Source organism: Pipra filicauda, unplaced genomic scaffold (genome assembly GCF_003945595.2).
Source record: "Pipra filicauda isolate LSUMZ 115617 unplaced genomic scaffold, ASM394559v2 scaffold23_size5868930_pilon, whole genome shotgun sequence".
Taxonomy (NCBI): domain Eukaryota; kingdom Metazoa; phylum Chordata; class Aves; order Passeriformes; family Pipridae; genus Pipra; species Pipra filicauda.
In genome coordinates this window covers 928,751-951,606 of record NW_024104354.1, presented here as the reverse complement: position 1 = coordinate 951,606, position 22,856 = coordinate 928,751, and the positions used below count along the sequence as shown (strand labels likewise).

Genomic DNA, 22,856 nt, shown 5'->3' with positions numbered 1-22,856 from the left:
TAAGATTCACAGACACACAGTGTACAGTTTATCATGATACCTTGTTTCAGCTTCACTTAAAACTGCTATTTCTTTCTTCTTTTTTTTCTTTTTGCCCACTTCATTGTTCAATGCAACTTCATGGCTTTGAACTGTGGATGTAGATTCAGACATCTGTTCTTTAAGTTTCTTTCTCATTTTCTTTTTAATTGCATTTGCCTCATCCTCAGCCACATGCAGTTGATAGGCTTGAATTAGCTGCTCTTCCTCTTCTAATTCAGTTACATTTCTCACTTCAGTCAAGGAATTTTTAATCTTTCTACCTGCTTCTTGAGGAAGTACATCTGTTTGTGATTTACTTCTTGTTTTCTTCTTTGGAAAATCATTAGTCTTTTTTTCAAAACTCCCCAATTTAGCTTCATATAAATCTTCCTCCTCATTAAATTGTTCTTGTAACAGTGATTTCTTTTTCTTCCTGTTTGACTTTGGTTGCTTTTTCTTCTCTCCACTAACAATATCATTGTTTATTTTCTCTGCAATTGATGCTTTCTCTCTCAATTTATTTTTTGTAAATCGTGGACTCTCCTCTTCAGGATTATATGTGTTGTTTATAATTGCTTCATCATTCACACTTTCCTTAGATAGATCAATTTTATTTCTAAAGGTATCAAGCTATAAACGAAAAGAACATAAAACACATTTGTACTAAAAATCATGTTCTAAAGATAAATGAAGCACTTCATGTTATTCCTTCAGCAATCTTACACAAAGTAAAATGTAATCAAAGATTTAGTTATTTTCTTGTTTTGATTTTAGAAGTGACAGATTGAAAGTCAACAGAAAATTCACATTGGAAAAAAACATTTGGTGTTTGGTCACCTGATCCTCAATGCTTCACTATGTTTTTAAATAACTTTTATGTAGACCCAGTAAAAAAAGAAATCAAGTCTACTCCATAAACAGATGCCAATGTTTACACTATGGAAGACTTGCAGACTACATGAAGCACAAAATCAAATATTTTTTCCATTGAAAATGCAAGTTAAGAGACAGACTTCTAGCTCAGATGTTTTGCTTCTCAAAATTTATCAATGAAATCATATTAAGAAGGGCTAAAACGGAAAAACAGACTTCCATTAAGACTTCTAAAAAAACCCAAACCAATATAAGTTGAAAAAAAAAAACCACAACAAAAACTCACCCCACATTATTCTTAGTGGAATGGCAGAGAGTTAATCTAGAGAACAGTCTTGTAAAAACAGCAAAGATGAATTTCAGCTAATGCATTTGCCTGTGCACCACTTCTAATTCTTGGAGGTTTTACAGAAAACACATTGTAAACTTTCCTCTTCCCTTCAAGTTTCTATTCCGGGTTACTAAAGGTAATAATGCTACCTCCCTTGGATGGGAAGGAGATCTAAGCAACCTGATATAGTTGAAAATGTTCCTGATCATGGCAGAGGGCTTGGACTAGATGACCTTTAAAAGTCCCTTTCAATCCAAACTATGATTCTGTGATATCACCAAAGAACGCAGCAAGTAACTGTCTAATTCTGTAAGGAGGTCAACACACAGACCTCTGATCCTCGACAAAACTTCTATAAAGTTGCTGAGGTTCATTTAGTCTGTTGTCTTCCAGAAAAATCCCTTAGAGACTCATCATGAAACATCAGAAAGGACTTTAAAAACCAATGAAAGCAAATTAAAAATAAAAAAGTTTGGAGAAAATATATGTATATGCATACAATCTTTTATTTGACAAGACTCTCTTCCTCAATAAACACAGACACTGTCCCTTTCTAGTTGGGATACTTCTCCAAGTTACAGAATCACGTTTGCCTCAAATATTTGTAAAGAGGGACAATATGTATAATAAGTGATACAAGCTTATAAGAAGAAAACACAGAGAATGAAGTTGCAATGGCAATCATGCTTTGGAGGATAGATCCTGACTTAAAAATGCCCACCTGTGAGAACAGTATTCTATGACTAGAAAGAAGAGAATACCCAATGTGCAAACCATCTACCTTCATATTCTAGGCCCTTAATTATGTGAGCCTGCAAACCTTCCTCACTATCTTGTTTTATTCACATCTGACACTTGGAGAGAGAACTTGGTGAGCAAGGAAAATATTACAAGAACTGAAAAAGGAGAATGAAGGAAAAAGAAAGGCAAATTTGAAGTATGTGAGTAAAAGCACAAGAAAAAAAACCAAGGAAGTTTACTATTTGTATGAGAAAATCGACAAATGAAAGCAGTGCGACAAGAAAAATACACAAAGACAAAATTTAACACATAAGTAAAAGTTGACATCTGAAACTATAGACAACTAGAGACCTAAAAATGCAATAACGACTTATTAATGTTAATCATTAAACAACACTCCACAAATAAAGCATAAATTTAACAAAAAAAGCACCCAGAATGTCATGCTAGTATGCTTATCTAAGACATCATAAAATCTAAAGCCATTCATATATCTTTTCATTAGGTATCTTTATTTTTAGCTCATATGTCTAAAAATAGTTTAAACACCAAATAATGAAAAAACTGTCCTTGTATCTTCATCTTATACTTGCTTAAACAAAGCAGTAACATCATATTTATTCATAAATCAGTGTTTCAAGAAGATGTGGAAAATCACATATGGATAACTTGAAATACAGAACAGAGTAAGGGAAAGAAAACAATTAAAGCATCAAGCTTGGTATAAACTAAAACAAACAAACAAACCAGAAACAAAAACTTCTAATAAATAGTTTACTTCCTTACCTTTGTTTCTATGAATGGCTTTAACTGCAGAGTATGAGGAATGAAGATTAAAACACACCAACAATTAAGACCCAACAGTGGCCAATAGCTGAGGTCACGCTTTGCCTTTGACAGAACATTAATCCATTAAGCCCAAGAAGTTTCTAAAACAACTGTGATATTCAAGAATCATTTCCTTAAAGAAATCTAGCAAAAACTGGCTTGAAATATTTACTAGAACTTGTCATTTATTATGCCTACAAACAAAAACCATAGATGATAGAATCTTTAAGGTTGGAAAAAACCACTAAGATCATTAAGTCCAACTGTTAATCCAGTACCACTGTGTTCACCATTAAACCATGTCCCCAAGTGCCGCATCCACACGCCTTTTGAGTGCTTCCAGGAATGGGGACTCAACCACTTCCCTGGACAGCCTGTTCCAATGACTGACCACTCTTTCAGCGAAGAAGCTTTTCCTCATATGCAATCTACCTCCTTTCAGGTGGTTGTAGAGAGTGATAAGGTCCCCCCTAAGCCTTCTTTTCACCAGGTTAAACAACTCCAGCTCCCTCAACTGCTCCTCATAAGACAGGTCCTCCAGACCCTTCACCAGTGTCACTGCCCTTCTTTGGATACACTCCAGCCCCTCAATGTGTTTCTTGTAGTGAGAAGGAACAAAACATACATACACAAATATGTGTCACAACTAGTAAGCACACAATTATAGCAAATTTACTTATAGGAAAAAAAAACACCACAGATTATCCTTGTAATGAAAAAAAAAACACAGTCTCAAACTACAGCAAATTCCTAGCACATTTATGGATACTGCAGGCAGCACAAAGCTGCTTCCACAGTTCAAACACAAATTCCTCAGATACACAGCCTGTATGATCTTAATTCAGGCCACTTTTTCCACATGTTGTAGTTATATGATGTAATTAAATAGAGAGGAAAGATGCAAAGGAGTCACAAAACAATAAAGTAAAAGCCACCAGATTAGGACTCAGGCAAAGGCAGGGATACTGGTATAGATTCTCTGACTGAAATGCAGGACTGAGAAATACCAACTAAGAGCAATTGTCAATACATAAACACACTTAAACTGAGTTAGAGAAAGCAGTTAGGCTGGAAAAGCAGCTCAGAGAATCGACCCTCTGGAGTTAACTCCAGAGACAGGCCTCTGACCTGAACATGACTTCAGCTTAAAATCTGGAACAAATAAGAAGGCTTTTTTTCAAAACAGCTCCATGGTTACATTACAACACCAGGGCAGAGGAAACACTCTTTCCTGAAAACAGACTTGCTTGCACTTCTGGCTTGATAGGAGAGAGAGATGGGCGCCAGCCAAGATGCAAGCAGGTGGGCTAACACTCAAGGCTCATATCACAATGAGCCAACCTCAGGTCACATCACTCGCCATTTGTGTCCCAGAGCTGACAGAAGGGACAACACCTAATAATCTTACGCCTTTTTAAAAAGGCTTCTCAAATATGCATGAGTGGAAGCTGGCAACATATCAAGTGAGTTTGTCACGAGTATCTGGAAACTCACATAACCAGATTTACAAAGGTACCTGAACTTCTTCCCCTAACACAGGCACACCTTGAAAATTAGGGGTGGACACTGCCAGCCCATTGAAGCGCTGATATGTACCAGTTGTAAAAGACCATTTACTTACAACTGAATTGGTAACGAATGTACTTGTGATGCTGATTTGTTGAGTTTAAGAAAATCTTCATGTGCTAGGAAACCAATTTTACTGCCATTGCTCATAGAAGACTATAAAATGTAGACACACTAAGCTAAAAGACCTTTAATTTACAGATAAGATGGGCTTGGACAAGTTTCACCAAATTCTAACAAAAAACATTGAGAAAACGTGTAGGTACATTATACAATCAACTATTAGCAGTTCTATTATTTTAAACACAAGAAACAAAGAAACATAGGAAACAAAGCAGAAACAAACAAGAAACACAAGAAACAAATGGATAAAACCCAGCAGAAATCTCCATAATTATTCAGTGTCTGTCAGCATATCCAAAAAAAGCAGAACCTGGGAAAATTCTACAACCTTAAAGCTCTGCAGGTTTTACACCTGAGACAGATGCTAAAGTACTGAATTGGTCAGAAGAAACCTGTAAAACCACCATCTTACCCAAAAGAATACAATAATTGTCAAGCCTGAAGATGGACTCCTACTATCTGTACCCACACGAAATTCCAGACTCCAGCCTGTCATTCAGGGTCTTATGAAGAAAGAGAAGGAGCAGGTTCAGTGAAGCAGGAAATATAAAGCTTCAAACAGGTAAATCTGTTGCAGTCCTGCCTTGAATATAAAACCTTAGTATCAATGTACGCCCACCCCACGCCCACTACAGTCTAGGAAAGAAATTTTTGCCTCCATTATGGGACCTTGCTTTTCATCTGGTAGAAAAATTCACTTATGTTTTCAGAGTTAAACATGCTCTTTTCTACCATAAAATTTAGATTAAACCAAATAAACTTAATTTTCCTGCTGACCTTAGACAGATTAAAATAGCTTGCCTCATTCTAACAACTTGTAAGAGGAGGAACAACTAGTAAAAAAAATTATGGTGACTGTTTGCCCTAGAAAAGATACTAGCAAATTCACTTTCTGAGTGTGTCTCAATTGCTTGTATCTTCAGCCATGCCTTTAGGCTTCACACCACTGCCCCTGTGGCTACTGAACAGCAAAACAGAGCTTTCACTGGCCACAGCTGATGCCTATTTCCATCTCCATTACAAGCCCCTCATTCCTATTAGTTGTGACTTCAAACTCATCCTGCCCTACAGACATCAACCTTTCCTCTTCCAACCAGGCTGTTTCCCTTCTCCCTAAGCAGGGTCTCCAGGCAATGGGCACACAGAGCAGCACAGGCAAGCGGGCAGGCAATCTCCTTATCCTCAATTCTGTCATTTAAAACCACAGCAACCTCCTGCAGCTCCAGAACTCAGATTTCAAAGAAACAGTGGACTACGAGGGAAAAGGTTTTATTAATCTAAGAAAGGCTAGAGCAAAGACAAAGGAAGGAAGCAGACTGGTACATTTCCAGTTGAAATATACTCTCAACCATGACCCGTTTCTGATCAAACCTAGGATACCATTTATAGCAAGTGCGTGACACAAAGCCAACCATCACTGACAAATTTCACATTATTTCAAGATATGTGAAACTCTATATAGTTAAATCATATGAACTGAAGAAAACGGGAACAAAACCAGCAAACCTCCTCCATCTACCTCCTCCTCCCTCCACTCCCACACACATTTATTTCTTACAGAGAAATGACTGTTTATTTGCTGAAGCTTTTACAGAAACTTCTACTTGAAAGCAACCAGCATGGAAAATACCAGCCTGAGCTCTTGCAACTTTGCCACACTTTAAGGAAAGTTCTTGGTTTTTAATTGCTTTGATTGGTAAAAATCTAGTTTCAACAAAGCTATAAAGTTAGGTGTCACATTGATCCTAAAAATGCTTCCTAATTTGCTTGCATACCACTAATTTTGATTCAGGTCATTGTGATTTTAAGTGTTTCTAGGCAACTCCAAAACACTAGTGTTTTATGTCAGAGACTTCTGGAATGGAAACCAAATTTAAAACCAAAGTAAGTGTAAAATATTTATGAGTAATATCTATTTGCATATGAACACATAATTATGTACTTAAAAATACTTAAAAATAACAATTAAAAATTCACATTTCATAAAGAAGGTTAATCTAACTGAGGAAGAATTTAGTCCTGTATTTAGACAAATGCCAGCAAAAAAGGAAAAAACCCACCCTTGAACTCTCTGTGATATATTTTAGACATCATGTTAATTCTTTGTATAGACTATTGACTAAATACAATATATTTCAAGGAACATAAATTAAAAAAATCCACACAAAATTAAACTTCAAATTGCCAATATAAGACAAAATAGCAATACTAAGTTTAATATAACTATTCTGAATATATTTAATATATATAATAAACACAGGTAACATTTTGATATTACACAAAATACCGCTTCTTTGTCTTAAATGAATATTAAAGAAGGAACATTCATTTCCAGCACCTGATAAGGATATTGCAAGAAAAAATACTTAAAACATAAAAACTAACAAGCGGGAAGTAGAAAAACAGAACATTTGTCTCTTAAGCAAATTGGTTTCTTTTTAAATTCCAAATCTTCTAAGTCAATAATCAGGTATATATAGGACTCATATTAGACATTTATTCTCCTGTTCAGGAAAAAGACTAGAATCTGAACCATAATTCAGAGGAATTTCTGAGGCTGTTTTAATGACAGATATGCCACAAACAAAAATGTCATTTAACCATAAAGTCAGGGTGATAAAATCCTTTCTAATAGGCAAGTCACAAGCTAAGGTCAAAATCTTTAAAAAAAGTTGACATGTGAACACAGGACCACTTAGACACAAAGCTCAGCACATGCAGAAATATTCTGATCACTGACATCAAATTAAAAAAAAAAAAAAAGTAGAAAATTGAATAAAGTTAATTATTATCTCTAATATTATTACAATTTCTCATCAGTTTTCAATTCACAGCTGTATTAGATGGACATGCTTGTATTACACAGATGTAGGACTCTCAAAATCAAATACTTTTAAAGCCATAATTCTGCTAGCCCTCAAATATCTAATTAACTCCAAGTAAAGTCAATACTGAATTTGAAAATATTAAAAATTTTAGAAAAAATGTGAATTGAAAACAAAGTACCAGCGGGCATTAGGTAAATGTATGCCTGCATGTGCCACTTTCTTTTTACCAGTACTATAGTCAATACCTCCAAATTACAAGGATGCATTGATGATACACAAACAACAAATAAAAGTCACATAAAAAATAAGGGATACGTGCAGAAACATAATTTATACTTAATTTTTTTTTTAATGTTTACAGCTCCTTTCTACAGTACATTTTCCTGATCTTTTTTCCATTATGGAAGGCAATCAAACAAAACTTACATGTGTTCTAACTCACCACAATACTCTCTGGAGAGTCAAACTTCTTTTTCTTTGATTTCTTTGCATCTGTTAGGCCTGCATGGCGTCTGAAGATTTCCTCAAAGCGGACTTTGGTTTTTGCCTTTGCTTCACTTTCAACTGCAAAAAGAAATCTAGAGTATGATTCACTGTCTCAATAATCACTATTGCTAAAAAAGTGCACAATCATGATTTAAAATTGCAAAGGATGAGAATTATTTATCAGGGAAAGTTTACCAAAAAATTCACTTAGTATTCAGTTAAGAAAAAGACTGTTGAATCCTCAGCTACAGTATATTTATCATTGCCATTACAATTTTTTAAGAGTCCCCAAGTTTAAAATAAAAAAACCCCAAAACTTCAAAAATCAACTATAATCACGCATTCAAAAAGAAGCCAATGCAGCATTAAAGATTTATATAAGACAGAAGTAACTTCTATCATTTGCATCCAGTTCTAACTATAAAATATGTACTGGAAATCAAACACAAAGTATTCTTACCTGCTGGCATTTTCAGTCCTCAGTTAGAAGTGGCTCAAAACACCAGCTGCCTCTTCCTCAGAATTCACAGTTCTATTTAAAGTAATTAACAATTTTCATTAACATAACTGGTCCACAGACTTGAAGCTAACAATTGAATGTGTGCTGATTAATATTGAGTACAGCTCAGGATTCTCAGCATCTGATACTTATTATTTGAGAGTAAATAAATAACACTACAATTCGCAATAGCCACATAATTCAGCACTATAGTCCTACAATCTTCTAAAAAACCCAACAGTTTATTTAAATAATAATGACCCACAAAGCCATTTATATTGAAGCCTTTCTAATCAGGTTCCTATCCTGACAGCATCATTGAGGAAGTCACATTGTAGTCAGTTCATAACTTCCAAAGCAAAGATTAGTATCTGCCAGCAAATCTAACTTTACTACAAATCTCTAAATATTTATGTTTTCACAAAGCATTTGTATTTTTCACAAAACAGAGAAGCAATTACATGAAACTCATTTCTCTAAAGAGAAAAATGTTAGGCCCTACTGGTTGTGGAGAAAAGCCTACAAATGCAATCCAAAAAAAGCTCGAAGGCAAGAAAAAATATTACACAGCTTTATCTTTTCATCAAGAAAATTCAGAATGTTTTACAAAAAACTTTAATACAAAAAGCTGTTTTATAAACAGCAGAACTAATGAAACCTAGATTTCTGAAGGTGTTATATTCCCCTTAGCCTTCCAGACAACAAACTATTGTACCTATCTCCCTGACACCCCATCCAGCAATAGCTCCAAGTTCTCCCTAGGCAACGTGTCCTGTTAAACACCAGGAACTCAAATTGAATAGACACCCAGACTACATCAATCCTAACAAATTAAGACATAGCATTAAATACTGCCAGGATATGGTTGCATTACTCTTGCCCCACTTTGGTCCAAGCCACCGAACACTCACTATATAGAGGTTAGGAGTTATTATGGATTATTATTAATAGGTGGTTCGCATGTAGCCACTCTGACTTGAGGCTGAGAGAGTTTAACAGCAGTAAAGTGAGCCAAACATACCACAGGGCCTCAACATGCACTCCTGGGCACACACATCTTATACCAGCAGAGGGAAGAGCTGAGGCTATATTGGGTCCCCAAGAATCTGCACCACCGTACCCTCAGATCCCTCTCATCTTTCTTTCACAGTGTTACTTGCACAGGCTACATACCTTAAAGTCATTCCACACTTGTTACTTAGCGTACTGTGGCCTGCTGGATAGCCAAACCAAACCAAATTAAGAAAAAAAAAAAAAGCAAGAAGTGTTCAGGTTGGTTTGGGATTATAGAAGTGCTGATTAGTCAGAAAAGTAAGGTGTCATTACTTTACTTTATATCTTAAGCAAAGCATTTACATTAAGTATCCAGCATTCTAAGGATGTTTGAAATGAGCAAGGATGGTGTGGTGGTCCCAGAAGGGACCTTATTGGAAGCAAAAAAAAAGTTTAGTTCTATGTTTCACTATGACACTCATGAGGTTGCAATATTTTCACTCACTGAAACATGTTTTGACTCGCAAAGCAAAGCTTTACTGTCACAACTAAACCAGTAACAATTAAAAGCAACACTTATTACAAGAAATGCTACCAGAAAACACCACTGGAAAATAAAACTGCTTTTGCAATTTATACTTAGTAACATCAAATGGGCATTTTAAAAGTACTACAGTTATTAAGTGCTGCTTTTCAAGTAGTCAATTCCCAATTGTCTAGAAAACTCCTATAATTTAGAAAAGTAGAAAACTAGACGTGTTTATAAAATACAGCAGATTCTATCACTTTAATCATTCACTGAGGACCACAGGAACATGGAAAAGTCTCTTATGATTAGTTGAGTGATTACAATCAGCCCTTGAAAACTAATTACAAACAAATGAAATGCTAAAGGGCTCTTAAAACAAAAAATGAGAGATAATATAGAACACAAAAGCAAAATGAGTAAAGTACATACCTGTTCCAAGTATAAAAATAATTTTATGGTCAAAGGTTAAATAAATCAGACCACAAAAAGACCCCCAAAACCCAACCTAGAGGTAAATTAATTTTGCAGATACATCACAATGAAACAAACACCTTTCCAGAGGGCAGGCTCACCTCACAGCTACCATCATTCTGCCTATTTATTCAGTAATTGTCTATCCTCTTGTGGCAACAAAATTGAGACAAAGTCCTCTTGATAGTGCTATTATTTAATATACGTTTCCAATTTAGAATTTCATGACTTTTTACATGGTGCATTAAAGCAACTATTAGACTTGCGTAAATACAGATCATTAATCAACAGGGGTAAGATCAAGGCTGTTTACTTAGTGTAATCTCACCTTGAAATAGGACAGATTTAATGGTATATCAAAGTTCAGCAACCACAGTGCCCCAAGCTGAATAAATTCAGTTATCATCAATTTTGTAAAATGCATTTTTGCCTAATTAGATTGGATCTCTTCCATGTTAGAAAATACAAGACAATTCAGGAATGACAAAAATACATACCTGGAACAGTGGCATATTCCAGCCACCATGAATAACCAGAGAAACAAATTAATGAAGTCCAAACTTTCAAGAATTACTATACACTTTTCCAAAAATCACCTAGTTTGCTCTTTTCTAACATTACATGTACATATATACATATATATTTATATCTAAAAATGCATATAGAATGTATTTATAAAAGTGATTGTGCATTAAATTCTTGCTCTTCTCACAATATTTTGCAATACTAAGTTCCTATATTCTACATCTGTAATATAGGAATTCTCTGTGCTAAACATGCCCAAAAGGCCACCATTCACAAAACCCACTTTTATTGGTCACTAAAAAAAGATATAAATCAAACCTATACTATAATGAGCAGAACGTACAGAATCTGTACTACATATTGCTAAGTGACAAACTTCCTACCCAATTAGGACCATTTAGGAAACTGAGTTGACAAAATATAATTGCATACCTCAGGATTTTCCTAAACTAAAATCCTCAACTTTTCTTTTGTCACAGAAAGTGAGTGTAAACTTCAGTGGCTGAAAACAAGTAGAACATCAGGCCTTGTTTACTTATCTTTTAGATCATAATTAGAAATCTTACGTTTTACTAGTAGGTTTCTAATGCTGCTACCTGTACGTATCACTACTTTGAATCTGAAAGAATTTCAACTCAGAATTATAGAGCAAAATAACACCAAACTGAATCTGTTTCTCTTCACCATTGATAAATGTGACATCAAAAAACAACCTGGTTTTAGTAAAGAAAATTTAATATTTAAGTCCAGAAAACTGACAGACAGCTTTATTATTATCATGTAAACATCTGTGTACTTGCATATCAATAAACACTACCACCAGAAGTGCAGTAGCCTTCTTCCAGTTCAGATGTGCCTGTAAAAACCTTGTGTTCAAACTAGCTTAAAAAGATGTTTTATAAAGCTGGTGCTACTCTCAGTTTTCTAGTAGTATCAGAAAGCTTCAGCTTTAGAGGAAGTGTTGGGATGGGTATTTTTCCCCCAGAAATTTGGTAGCTTTAGTCAAGAGAAAGTTGCAAACAGACTCGGTCTGCTCTGATAACAAAACTATGGACTTCAGTTCTATGCAAGGAAATATAGCTGACTTCTACTGTTTATTAAAGTCTCTGCCTTATCTGATAACTATGAAAATGCTTTCTCACCAAGTATTTTAATTTCCAATGCAGCATGTTGCTTTGCCTAGAAGAACAGTGGTAGATAAAACAGCTATAAATGAAAATTCACAACACGCACCACCACTGGATTAACCAATGGAATTATTTAATGAGCATGTGATGTGAAGATGCACATTCCTCATGGGAGGGAGGCATCCCCGCTTTGGAGCTCAACGTGCCAGGCACGGAGCAGCACTGTGTGTTCACGTGCCGCGGGATATAAACTAACCACGCAGTGTTACCCGGGTGAACTACAAAGCCTGTAAAGACGAGGGGGGGGAAATAATACTGCTCAAGGGATTACGGCTTCCCGCGGCACTGCTTCGTGCCACCACGCTGCGCCGAGACCGGCAGGCAACAGGTCTCCCTAGGCCGCCTGCCCCGACAGTCAACCCGCGGGGTTACCCTGAGCAACCACGGCGTTCGAAGGAGCGGGACGCGCTCCCACTGCTTCCCGAAGCGCGCCGAGGCCTCCCACGCATCCCCGCGCTACCGGCCCGCGCTGGCCGCCGCCCAACCCGCTCCCAGCTCCTGCTCCCAGCTCCTGCTCCCCGCCCGCGCCAACCTCCCCGCCACGGCGCGCCTGTGGCTGAGCCCCCCGCCCCGCGGCGCGCCGAGGAGCCGGGGGAGGGCCCAGCGGAGGGGAGGCGGGACCCAGCCCCACCCGCCCTGGGGGGCGCGCACCGGGGCGAGCGGCGGCACGCGCCCGGCGGGACCCCGGCCGCGCGCAGCCTCCCCTTGCCTGGGGCGCGGCCCCGCTGCCCCCGCGGACATCACTCACGTCGGTCCCGTCCGCTCCCGAGGCAGCAGCTGCGGGTGCCCCGCCTTCCCCCCCGCCAGTGAGCTCACTCCCGGTCCCCCCTCCGCAGCCCCGCGCGGGTGGTTCTGTCCAAAACAACCACAGCTTCCAAGGAAACGGCGCAGGCGCGTAGGGAAGCGGGGCGAGGAGGAGCGGGCGCGCCAGTGGCTGTGTCGCTTGGGGCCGCGGAGGGCAGCGCTCCCCGCGGCGGAGACGGGGCTGTTGAGGGTTGTTAGGGTTGTTTTGTTGTGTTTTACTCAACAAAATCGCGGTGCTTGGCTGAGTGGTACCGTCCTCTGAGTTCCGGGTCTGTTCACAGTGGTGTTTGCCTCTCATGCGTCATGAGTTGGTTACGAAAACCTGTCTGGAAACGCGAGGTTGGAATTTAATTAAAAAAAAAAAAAAGAGAGAGAAAGACTGTGAAAAGCATTAGAACCGGGAACGGTCTCGGGGATACCTTATGGTCCACTGGAAAAATGCGTCAGAAGTCCATAATAGCACTCTTGAGTTCACACTAACAGAAGTTGCTTGCGGCAGAATGAAGTCTCAGGGTAACGAGCTCTATTGGAGTCAGGAGGGCGTCTGTCAAGTGTTTGAAATGGATATCAGCTTTTTGCAAAGGGCAGCACGAGTGAATGTCCTTAAGCTATGCAGATACTGGAGAAACTTTTATTTTTGTCTGATTTAGTAGCTAACTTAAGCAGTGTTGGGTTTGGGTTTTTTTTTCCTCTTAGGAGTAATAACTCATTACTGGAATGAAAGAAATCTGTGTTAATTTCTTCTGTGTAAAATCTGATTAAAACTGTAGATCATTCCTTCGTGCACTAGAGAGTTTGAGAAATTAATGAAAGGTTTTGAATGAATGTGGTCAGATCTTTTCAGAAGCAAAGTTGGGTAAAATTAGCCTTTGGTTGACAGTGAGCAGTTTTTACTACCTAGAGGTGAGCTATTGCTTGTGATTCTATGGTTGTGACGTAGTTCCCGTAGCGTCTTTCAGATTCTGTGAATGAATTTACACTGGCTGCCAAAAGAATGCACATACTGAAACCTTGCTTCCTTATTTCTCAGGTGTTACTAGTGACAGATGCTGTTGTCTCTGGTACTTACTTGTCCTTTTCTTTCTCAAATGCTTGCATGCATTCATGTGATAGGTAGGGGTATTTCTTTTTTCATATGGCAGGTGTCCTGGGTTGCCTTGGCATAATACAAACAAAAACCAACTCCTCAGAATTTCTCGCGCTTCTTTTTTATCCTTGGTGTATCTGCATTCTTGTAGGTCTCCATCCTTGGTAGTACCCTGAAAGTCCATTAAATAATGGCTTTGAACAACCTGATTTCACTTTAAGGTTGGCCTTATATTGAACAGGACCAGAAATCCAGATGTTACTTCCTAGGTTGTATGGTTGTGACATTATTTGTTATGTCTATATTTGATGTATAATTAGATGACAGTTCTAGTGCTAGTTTTCACAGTAGCCAAGACACTTCAAACGGTCTCAGGGTTAGTCATAAGTTAAACATCCTAATCAAAGGCCACGCTGTATGTCTGTAACCTAGCAGGTTCAGAAAAATTCTAATCCAAATCCTAGCCCCAACTTCCAATGTAGACGAAATGACAAAATGGTTCCCCAAGAGAATAGTAATTTATTGATTATTGTGATATGTTACCTCTGTTTGATAAGCCTTATGTTACATCCACAAATTGTTTAGGATGCAGCAGAAAAGCTACCTCTTCAATGTTTTCGTTTGTAAACATCAGTACCAATCCTGACAACACCAGTACAGTCAATCACAGAATCACAGAATATTCTGAGCTGGAATGGACCCACAAGGATCATCGGGTCCAACTCTTAAGTGAATGGTCAAGAAACAGATAAGGTTTATACCTAACTTGTCAGCCACGATCTGACAAGTTGTACTAAAAACTAGACATTTTCTTGAGAATCTGTTACAGGACAATGACTGTGAAGACAGGCTCCAAAAAGCTTTCAGTACACTAGCTTGCACAGTAACCTGAGAGCTCCCTTGCACAGTTTTGCAGTTATGTCGTTGTAAGGGACGGTTAATGATTTACACATTCTGAGATCACCAAAAGACTTTTGCAAACTGAAAAGAAGCCGCTGCTCACCCAGCAAAGCCCCGCCCCCCCCCGCCCCTTTCTGGGTTGGGTTGCAATACTGGTATAATATGCATAAGCACTGTTCCTCCTCAGCAAACGCAAACCTACATACTGTGCATGTACACAGATATTCTAGCACAGTCTCCAGTGCTGTCTCAATGAACTCTTCATCATGATTAAAGTTGGGACAGCAGGAACTGTAGAATATATTGCTCGGTATGGCAAACCAATGTGGAGAGCAAGGCAGGTTGAAATGAAAAGTGACTCATGGTAAATTCTGAAGAGTGCTGTTATCCTTGAAATTACGCTTCCTCTGAGGATTAGGATTGGAGTTAAATAAGAAGGATGAAGATGTGGATTGGTGTCCACCATTTAAAGCCTCAGGGTATGTAGGGTTGTAATTCTTAGATGGTAAATGTTGAGACTATTGCCAGATGACTTTTCTGAGAGCAAGACTGAAGAAAGATCCTACTTTTTCAAATCTGTTAAAATGTAAGATCCCAGAACTCCCCCAGAGTTTCGATAAATGCTGAGCCTGGCAGAGTGAGTGGCTGTCCTGGCTCAGGCTAGGACAGGGGTAGTTTTTGCAGTAGGCAGGAGGGGACATGGCTAGGACCCAGAGGTTATTCTGTACCACCTCACATCATTGCTGGGGGAGGGGGAAAAGGGACTCTTCTTCCAGGGAGAAGGGGTCCCTTCTGGCCAAGCAAGGCCAGGGTGGACATAATTGTGTTTTAATGTTGATCCTAAGCCAGAGGGAGCAGTCAGGGTGGAGTGGCTGTGCTCAAGTCAAGCTCTGCACTCTCTCTTTTGTACACTTTTGTTATTAATATTATTCCTCTTACTGTTCATTTTATTATCTCATTGCTGTTTCCAGTAAATTTTTTTTACCTCAACCTGTGATCTTTGCCTTTTGTGCCTCCAATTCTCCAATCTGCTGCAGCAGGGAGGGGGAGGGAAAAGCAGGGGAAGGATTGACTGAGCTTTGTGTGGTTTTGCACTTTCAGTGGGAACAGTAAATTGGGGAGTACCATTCCTAAACCACAACAGTGGCCTATGACAGCTGGGAGGGCTCAGTTATGCTTAAAAAACCAGTCATTTTTAATCACTGACATAGAAAGCAGATTTTGATGTCTGATATTTGATCTGTCAGCAGTAGTAATGGGCTACAAAGCCTTCTAAATAAACTTGGCACTAGACATCAACAGGTTTTCCTATTACTTGTACAAACTTATGTCAAGTGTCCAGGAACACTTGTTTCATGAGAATGTCTTAATGAGTTCTGTGGCCACTACACCTATGAAAAATGCAAGGTATTTGTTGTGCACTCTATGTTCTATAAGCAAGTAGTGGTCAGGCCCATTTTCCATGTCAGAGGAGAATACATCTCACCTCTTCAGCTGACTTGTTTAGTTGGATTCTTTGGGCTATAGGCAGATGAAAACACTGCAGCTCTTATTCATAAAGAATAGATTCTGTGATAAAACCAATAAGTCTATGTTATATTTGGTACCTTCATCCTGGGACAGTTAAAAATCACTGTTCTGGAGTTAAGAATGTTCCAGATAGAAAGCTACTGTAAGCCAAGGTTTAATGTGCTGATCTAAACAAGACTTTTCCCCCTATGCTACTTCTTATGAGGTCCTATGTCATCAGTTCTTCTGATCTACTTCTTATGAGGTCCTATGTCATCAGTTCTTCTGATCTACTTTACATAGTGCATAACCTGATCTGCTGATATTAAGCAGTTCTTAACGTTGCTAATAACACTTTCATTACATCTGAAGATGTTGCAATATGTATTCCAATGTCAGTGTCATGGATCTATTTTTTTTCCATTTTCTGAAAATTTTTTTGCAATATTTGAACTTCACTCATTATTACAAAGGGAGTAGAAGTCAGTAGCAGTACCTAAGAAATCCAGCCTGGCAACCTGTACAGCACCCAGAATAATAGAATGAGTTTTGTCTATACTTTGATAGCCTGTGGAACAGACCAAAGAAAAGAAAGCACACTCCAAACACAACACATCCTGCCCAAATGCATAGACACGTGTGCAGTTCTTATTCTGCTAGAAGGAGGAAAGTAAGGTTTTTGAAAAAGTTAGAACAGCAATTATGTATGCATGGAGTTTTCAATGGATTAAAAAGCATGTGCTCACTGTGTTCACCTGATTTTTCAGTTGCGGGGGGCTTGCATAGAAAAATGTTTCCCATTATCTTACATTTGGTCTGTGTAGGAAATAGAAGTGATGGCTTACTGTAGTGTACAGATAGAAAGTTTGTTGATATCAGATATATTCTGAAAATCTTGCAGAAATTTCAGAATGATGAAGAATGGATCAATGTTCTTATCAGAGCCTAACTTTATAGCAAAAGGGTAGAATCTGTCACATGCAGGGACAACCTCTAGGTGTCACTTCGGTGTACAAAATAGAAACAAGATTTGCAGTTGGGTAACAGCTCTAAAGATGCAGTGGTATTTGGCAGAAGTTAGTTGTTTAACTGATCAGTGCGTTTTTTTTCTCTTGATAGCAAAAAGTAATTGAGTTTCTGATATTGGGTATTCAAAGCAAACAGTCTGATTGTTTGACACAAGTTGAAGCTTGAGTAATTTATGAGGCAACTGAAACAAGAATTTTAATTATATGATATTGATAGGAAAAAGAAGTGTCATAAAAGCTAAGTCAATCCTATTTCTTTAAAAAACTTAGAGACCAATTGTGCAAGATGTTTTGCATCCTGAGATTATTGCATCTTGCATGCTCATTTTCTAGTACTTTGAAAGGAAGTCATAAGGTCTGACTATGCTGGAAAGCTGGTGTTCCCCAAATATGTGGATTTTATATATGGCAGCATAGACGTCTGTATGTGTTTATTTGGCAGTCTGCATTTCTGTGGCTGCTTTTCAGAGACCTGAAACTCTTTGAGCTGAAAAGATTTCCATGTTAGTTCAATCCTTGACTTATCTTCTAATCCTGAAGTGAGCACCCTTAATTCAGGTAGATACATAAACAGTCCTTTCTTAGAAGAGAACTTTTGCATGTGTTTATCCTCATTGACTTTATTGAGTCACAGTCACCATCTCAAAGTGTTTTCTGGAGTATGGATTTTCTTGTGTTCTATTGCCTTCTTGTGGGTGATAGCTCCTCCAAAACTAAAATTCTGTAATGCAGAAAACTTATTTCGCAGTCTAGTACATTTTTTACTTCTAGACAAGAGCAAAAAAAATTATTCCGTTAAAATTCAGTAAAATACTTAAAGAAACCTACTTTTTTTCCTCTATTTGAACATGTTTACAGTTTGGGACTTTGAAATGTTTTAATAAAATCAAGCCTTAATTGTCATCTTAATGCAGAGACTTGGAGCAAGGTGGGACCTATGAATTGGCACAATCCTAGGATCTCGTATTAACGGGAAATGTAAGACTTCTAAATTTTTAATAAGTAATTTTATTTTTCATTTTAAATGGGTGGAAGTTAATAGGAGAGTCACATTAATACTCCCTTGTATCTCAGATTGTGTACCAATATGTTCAGCATACTAGATTATCTATTTATAATAATTTTTTATATTTATACAACATGAGGAAAAGAGTAAGATAAACTCTTTTTGTTTAACTGCCAGAAAACTATGTTTCAGAAACCATAGATTCAAATTGTCTTTCAGTAGAGTCAGTAGTTTTTGCGCAACATCTCCTGAGGTACGGCTAAATCTCTGCTGATGTTCTCCTGTCTTCAGAACAAGAATTCAGTCTTTCTGGAAGTGGATTATCATTTGGAAAGTGTTCGCAGAAAACTTTTGATACCTTGCCACAGGATGGCAGTGTAATAGCGCATCAAGTTTAATTTTTCTGAAGTGTTCTGGAAACGTTGGGTATTGGAGCTAGAATTTGTCTGTAACTAAGTGCAGCATTGTTGCTTTTTGACTTTTCAAAACACCATTGTTCTGCTTGTATGTCTAGTGCATCTTTGCATAAGTTTTAATGAAATTGTTTTCCTTTTGTGTTATTAGCTATACAATAAGCTTTAATAAAGAGTAATGAATCTCCTGAATATCCCTATTGTATCCTATGATTAAGGGTATATTATTTGTAGACAAGTTACCACAATCTTTTTTCAGAAAAGTAATTTATTCTTTAAAATGCACTTGTTTTGTTTTAGAATGTAATTGTTGATGTGCTTCATCTGGTATCTTTTCTTTCTTTTAAATGGTTGGGTTTTTTATCAGGTCAGTTTGAAGATTTTAGTTCATAGTCCTTTGCTAGGTTCTCATAGCTCTTTTTTTTTCAAAGCCTTCAAGCCTATCTTTTTAAATATTATTGTTTATCTCACTGGAATATTTTATTTAGTATTGTATTAAGGTTCCTTTCTTTCCATGTTCCCCCTGGTTTCTTGAGTAAGAATCACTATTGTCAGCAAAAAAGTTGCCATTTTTTTACTTGGGGAATACTTTAATAGTTTCATTGCAAATATTCTATTGTGCATCCTTGCTGTTATTTGCTTCTAATCGCTTTGTTGTGGAGTATTGCTAGACCTCCTCTGAAGGTATCTGAGAGGTAAATGAAACAATGTGAGTTTGTCTTCATGACAAATTATCAGGCCATATTTATCAAAAACATTAGTTTTGTGAAATTTATTTTTTTATATCAAAGCCATTAAAATTTTTCATCCTTTTGTGATTAGCCAAGGGATAACACAACTTTGGATTTGTACTGAAGTCCAAGAGTCTGCCTTTCTAGGTGGACTCTAGGTGATCCAATTGAATGTGTTACACTTGGCCAATGCATAGGAAGGAGCTGGTTTTTGTAGAGAGGACATTGTGCTTGAGCTGTCTAAATATCTGTCAAAGTTGAGATAACTTGCAGTGAGTTTTAAAATTTATTTGAACTCCAAGAAAGATGAAATAAGTTTTAACGGAGTGTCATTTTGTCATGAAACAATCTAGACCTAAATAGCATGAGAAATCTCAGTTTTGTTCTGAAATTCTGCATGCAACCTAATGTGCAGTTTATTTCTGCAGTGATGGGCACTGAATGATTTGGTGATTTTGCCTGCATTAGGGTGATGTGCTGGTACTGTGCTATAGTCAGTTTTAGTATCTGCCCAGCAAAAATAAAACCTTCAGCTTTAATTTGTCTTACTTAAATGCACCATTCTGTCAAAGTTATATATGAGGTTTATAAAGATGCTTTAGAAGTCAGTGTTAGTTGACGTTCAGATTAATTTCTGTATAAAACAAACTCAAAATTAAACTTAGTGAAGAAAATTACTAATTAAGCATCTAAATGGTTTGATGTTTGAGAGGAAAATGAACAGAAAACTATTTTTCATAAAACGTTCCTCCTTACTGTGCACAGTAATTACAAATTACTTGTAAAGATGCTTGTAGTTTAAAAAAAATCCTGCAATTCAAATATTCAGCATGGACAAGATCTAAGTCTCTGTTCTGCCTTTTTTGTTGAGAAAGAAAGCAGGAGTAGACTGAAGATACTTTTCTACCATTCAGTTTTCAGTGTTGACTAGCTCTATAACCTTTTATGCCATCTCTAGGGATCTTTAAGAATCCTGTCTTGACAGGTCTTTTTTATATATCTTTTTCCTGTCATGATGCGTAATGAGCATCTATTTTAGCCGTTGTTTCTCTGTCCTTTTTATCAATTCTACATTTTCTAACTCCTACTTACATGCCTGTCTTGATTCTGTTACCTGCCTGAGGTACAGGCATGACATCATTTAGAAATAAATTTTTAGCAAAAAGTTTTTCTTTTCCTTGTTTCTCATTTCATTATACTAAGTTCTTTTGTTTCTGAAACCAGAAGTCTAGGAATTGTGCTTGATCCTTCTTCTTTTCCTTCTATACTCTGTTTTTCTCTCAGGCTTTCTCTGTCTACTCTTGGAACACAGTCAGAATTTGTACTTAACGTAGTATTACCTCCTTTTTCTGTGTTTGTAATATTTTTTTTCTTTCCTGATTCAGCTGCTTCTTATGGTCTTTCTGTATCTTCTTGCTGCTAAGCTAGGTAATCTGAAGCCAGCAACTCTTTCTTGTTGCTGCAAGAGAATAGAGATAAGTTTTTTGCTTCAGGATGCAGAACTTAATACCCACGTGTTTTGCTACTGGCTTCTTGTGACTGTAAAAAGGCCTTTTAAAGCAAGGACACAGCAACCTGACCACATCAGGGACAAAGATCTCAGATGCAGGTAAATAAATCCATCAGTCAAATGGAAAATCTATTTCATGATACCAATGTATTGGAAAATAACAGGATCAGGGTTACTTGATTTACTCCTGAAATACTTACTAGATACTTTTACTTATCTCATCTCTTTGGTATTTTGATAGGCAAGGTTTCTTGCAAGGTGTTTTATGATTTTGCAAACTGTTTTGTGCCTATGGTCATTATGTTACTAGCAGGCTTTTCCTGAGATCATAGTCTGTTTCTACTTATCAGATACAGTGGTTTTCTATTATTGTCCCTTTCAGCATTTCAGCTCTTGGTTCAATTATTCTACTTTTACATGTCTCTGGTCTCTTGATTATTTCTCTTACTTGGGCCTGTAGATCCTTACATGATTAGAAGATTAGTTTTGTATTACCCTAACTCTCTGAAGCTTTCATATAGTGTTTATTGAATCATCTCCAGTCTAAATGGTTTTTGTTTTCCATTTCCCCACTGCAGCTCACTGCTCTTCATTATTAGATAAAGCTGGAATACATGCATATATAAGTCCAGTTACTAGTGATTGGTTATGAAATTAATTTCTCACTGTTCTTTTTAGTGTACTTTTTGTAGCGTACTTTGCATTACTATGTAATTCTGATGTTTCGTAGCTCTCATCTTTTGTTTACACTGCCCAAACATTTTTTTTTTTAATAAGCTGATAGAACTTGCCTTTTTTGGCCTAGCTCATTGAATTAATTCTACTTATCACTCTTAGTAGTTGCAGCAACTCGTGCTAATCAAATGAGCTGTGGAAAGAAAAGTCTGTTTTGATGTGCTTGGCCCAGATCATAGAACACAGGACTCTGAAGTGACCTGCAGTCTCTTTTGCCTTTTTAATATAAGGCAAACCATAACATATATCATTATAGACTGTTCATAAAAATCTTCCAAAGCTGGAGTTTCCACAGCCACTTCACTTACTGTGTCCTGCTGTGTTGTTACCTGTGGTCTGAGAAAGTTCAAAGAAGAAAAAAATGTCAGAAAATATCTCAAAAGATAGTCTGGTCCAACTTTTCATGTGAAAGGGAGTCTACTTAGATGGGCATGTCTACCACGCTGTCCAGTTACATCTCGAAAATCCCCACTGATGGAGCTTCTACCATGTCTCTGGGGAGGCTGTTCCAGTGATTGACTGCTTTCACGATTTCTGTCTTATATAGAGATTAAACCTCTCCCAGTGCAACGTGTACCCATTGCCCTTTCTCTTCTCCATGTGGCTTCTTGTGAAGAGAGAACCTCTGGCCTCCACGTAGCCACCCTTTAAGTACTGGAATACAGCGATGAGTTCCTTCTGAGCCTTCTCTTCTCCAGGGAAAAAGACCTAACTCCTTCAGTCTTTGATCATCTTTGTGGCCCCTCTTTGGAATCTCTCTAGGCTGTCCACATCTTTTTTGAATTGTGGGGACCAGAACTGTACTGCAGGTACAGCCTGGCAAGCACTGAGTAGAGTGGGACATTCACATGTCTATCTCTGCTAATAAGGCTTCTATTGCTTCCATCCATATTACCCCTACTCCCTGCAAAGAGAGTAGATTATTGCCTTCCTCTTTGCATCAGTCAAGAGGAACATTCTTCAGAATTTGAACAGTAAAACAATTTTTTCCCTGAATCTTTTCTCCAGCCTGAACAATCTCAGTGCTTTTGGTCTTTCCTCATACATAGATGGTGTGTTAGAGATTTTCAGCCATGCCTGTTGCTCCTTGTTAGACTCCAGAGTTGGTCCAAATCTCTTTTAAAATGTGCCT

General features: G+C 37.6%; 1 protein-coding gene across 7 annotated transcripts in view; it reads right to left on the bottom strand.

The window, feature by feature from the left end:
• The window catches only part of AHI1 (Abelson helper integration site 1), a 95,653-nt gene extending 82,878 nt beyond the window's left edge, over positions 1 to 12,775 (bottom strand). The window contains exons 1-7 of one of the 7 annotated variants that reach the window (XM_027746639.2): positions 12,534 to 12,669; positions 11,957 to 11,993; positions 11,247 to 11,316; positions 9,470 to 9,512; positions 8,258 to 8,329; positions 7,754 to 7,875; positions 41 to 651 (exon numbers count right to left, since the gene is read on the bottom strand). In XM_027746639.2, coding sequence (XP_027602440.2) covers positions 41 to 651; positions 7,754 to 7,875; positions 8,258 to 8,267 — 743 coding nt within the window. In that variant the 5' untranslated portion in view covers positions 8,268 to 8,329; positions 9,470 to 9,512; positions 11,247 to 11,316; positions 11,957 to 11,993; positions 12,534 to 12,669. Of the gene's footprint in view, positions 1 to 40; positions 652 to 7,753; positions 7,876 to 8,257; positions 8,330 to 9,469; positions 9,513 to 11,246; positions 12,473 to 12,533; positions 12,670 to 12,749 lie in introns of those variants that run through there. The other 6 variants (XM_027746641.2, XM_027746644.2, XM_027746645.2 and 3 more) reach the window with 6 other exon arrangements.
• Between the last annotated feature and the right edge of the window lie 10,081 nt (positions 12,776 to 22,856).